General features: G+C 44.7%; 1 protein-coding gene across 1 annotated transcript; it reads right to left on the reverse strand.

Annotated features, from left to right (window-relative positions):
- Window positions 1-1,167: 1,167 nt before the first annotated feature.
- On the reverse strand, window positions 1,168-2,133 carry LOC123805336 (olfactory receptor 2AT4-like). Its single transcript, XM_045817811.1, has one exon. It carries the CDS (start codon window positions 2,131-2,133, stop codon window positions 1,168-1,170), a length of 966 nt encoding a protein of 321 aa, XP_045673767.1.
- Between the last annotated feature and the right edge of the window lie 233 nt (window positions 2,134-2,366).

Raw genomic sequence — 2,366 nt, forward strand, 5'->3', positions numbered from 1 at the left:
TGGCTCTGTTGGTTGGGTGTGATCCTGCATAGTGAAAGGTCACTGGTTTGATTCCTGGTCAGGGCACCTGCCTAGGTTACATGTTTGATCCCCTAGTTGGGAGTATATGAGAGGAAACTAATTGATCTTTCTCTTTCACATTGGTGTTTCTCTCTCTCTCTTCCTCCCTCCTTTCCCCTCTAAAAATAAATAAATAAATAGTTTAAAACAAACACACAAAGAGAAAATTTTCCATCCCAAGATTGAGACTTTAGTGTTCTATACACTTTTATAGCTTTGCCTTTCATATCTAGGTCTTTTTTAAAAAGGTTTCTAAATATTTCTTTATTTTTAGAGATGGGAGGGAGGAAGGGACAAAGAGAGGGAGAGAAACATCAGCGTGTGAGAAAAACATTGATTGGTTACCTCTCAGTATGCTCCCCAACTGAGAAACTAAACCTGCAGCCCAGGCCTGTGCCCTGACTGGGAATCAAACTGCCAACCTATCACTTTGCAGGACAATGTCCCACCAACTGAGCCACACCTGTCAGGGCTCATAGTTAGGTCATTTATTGAGATTGATTTTTATGTTCACTTGAGGAAACAGACAAATTTCATTTTTCCACATATGAATACTTGATAGACTAATACCATTTATTACATGTCCATCTTCCCCACTGATTGTAGTGTCATTTCTTTATATGTCAATTATGCATATATTTAAGGGTCTCTTACTTGGCTACTATTCTGTTTTATTAATCTGTGTGTCAATCTGTGTCTTAATAACTGACCTGTCTGTGTTCTCATCTTTATTACCATTTAGCCTTAATAATTTTGAAAAAGATATTTGGTACCTTTAAGTACATACTTCTTGTATCTTATCTGACATTTTAGGCAGTCTAATTGGTTTCTGGTGGTATCTATTTGTTGTTGTAATTTGTTCTTCTGTAACTAAAGAGGCTGCACACTTTCCTATATTTATTGGATATTTGTTTATTTGACACTTGTTAATCTTCCCATTGAAGGGTTGACTTCATAATCTTGCCTATCATTAATAGAAATGGAACTCCCAAAGGTATATTTTTGGCCCTGCTATGTAAGCCATTCTTTCTCTCAAAAAACATTTTGATGTCATTCTCTGTTTTTAGCACACTGGTATCTTGGGGATGGAATTAACAACATCTAAAGTCAAAGGTCCCCAGAATGCCCTGGGCCCTGGGGACATGCCATTTTGGTGATGGCTGCTTTGACATCCTTGTTCCTCAGTGTGTAGATGAGAGGGTTGAGGACAGGTGTGAGGATAGCATACACCACATTGCCCATGATGTGGAAGTCCAGGGGCAGGTCAGCCCTGTAAGACACATAGGATATGGCAATGGAGGAGTAGTAGGTGCCAACCACCAGGAGGTGGGAGCTGCAGGTGGAAAAGGCTTTTGAGCGTCCTTCCCGGGACCTGATGCGAAGCACCGAGGCCAGGATGAGGGCATAGGACAGAAGCACCAGGAGAAGGGGCAGAAAGGACACCACCATGGCAATGCAGAAGCCCATGAAGGTCTGGTGTATGGTGTCAGAGCAGGAGGCCTGGACCACAGCCAAGTGGTCACAGAAACAGTGGTAGACATGGGCCACAGAACCAAAAGCCATGTGAGATGTCTGCACCACTGCTGGGATTGGCAGGAGGAGGGCAGCAAGCCAGGCACTGGCTGCCAGGGCAGCATTGGTCTGTGGGGTCATGTGGACAGGATAGTGCAGTGGGCAGCAGATGGCCACATAGCGGTCATAGGCCATGACCACCAGGATGAAGGCTTCACAGCAGCCGAGACCATGGAAGAGATACATCTGCAGGAAGCAGGCAGAGAAGCTGAGGAAGCGATCCCCAAGTAACAGTAGGGACAGCATCTTGGGGACAATGGTTGTTGTTAAAAGGATGTCCAGAGCAGAGAGATTGATCAGGAAGAAGTACATGGGCTTGTGGAGGCTGGGCTCTGCCACCACAGCCACCAGGATCAGGGTGTTACCCACCAGGATAAGCAGGTAGAAGAACAGGAAGATGAAGAAGACAGGGAGGAAGAGGAACTCCTGTAGAGAAGGGATGCCCACCAGGTAGAAGATGGGTGAAGAGTCTCTTGATCCATTACAGGCTGTGGCATCCATGGTAGGACTGAACTGTGTGCCAGGGTGACAGGCAGCCAGAATATCTGGAAAATGCGGAGAAAACCAGAAGTTTGGAATAAGAATTCTGTACAGTTTAAATCACTTATGACCAATTTTAGAGAAATGGCACTACCCTGCAATGTAGATTCTTCCATCTTAACCCATGGCTCACTCCTCCCTTCTTCTATGGATCACTTAGCAAACACCTACACTGTGCAAGGCTGTGAGAAGGA

Source organism: Phyllostomus hastatus, unplaced genomic scaffold (genome assembly GCF_019186645.2).
Source record: "Phyllostomus hastatus isolate PE091 unplaced genomic scaffold, TTU_PhHast_1.1 phas_scaffold_317, whole genome shotgun sequence".
NCBI classification, from domain to species: domain Eukaryota; kingdom Metazoa; phylum Chordata; class Mammalia; order Chiroptera; family Phyllostomidae; genus Phyllostomus; species Phyllostomus hastatus.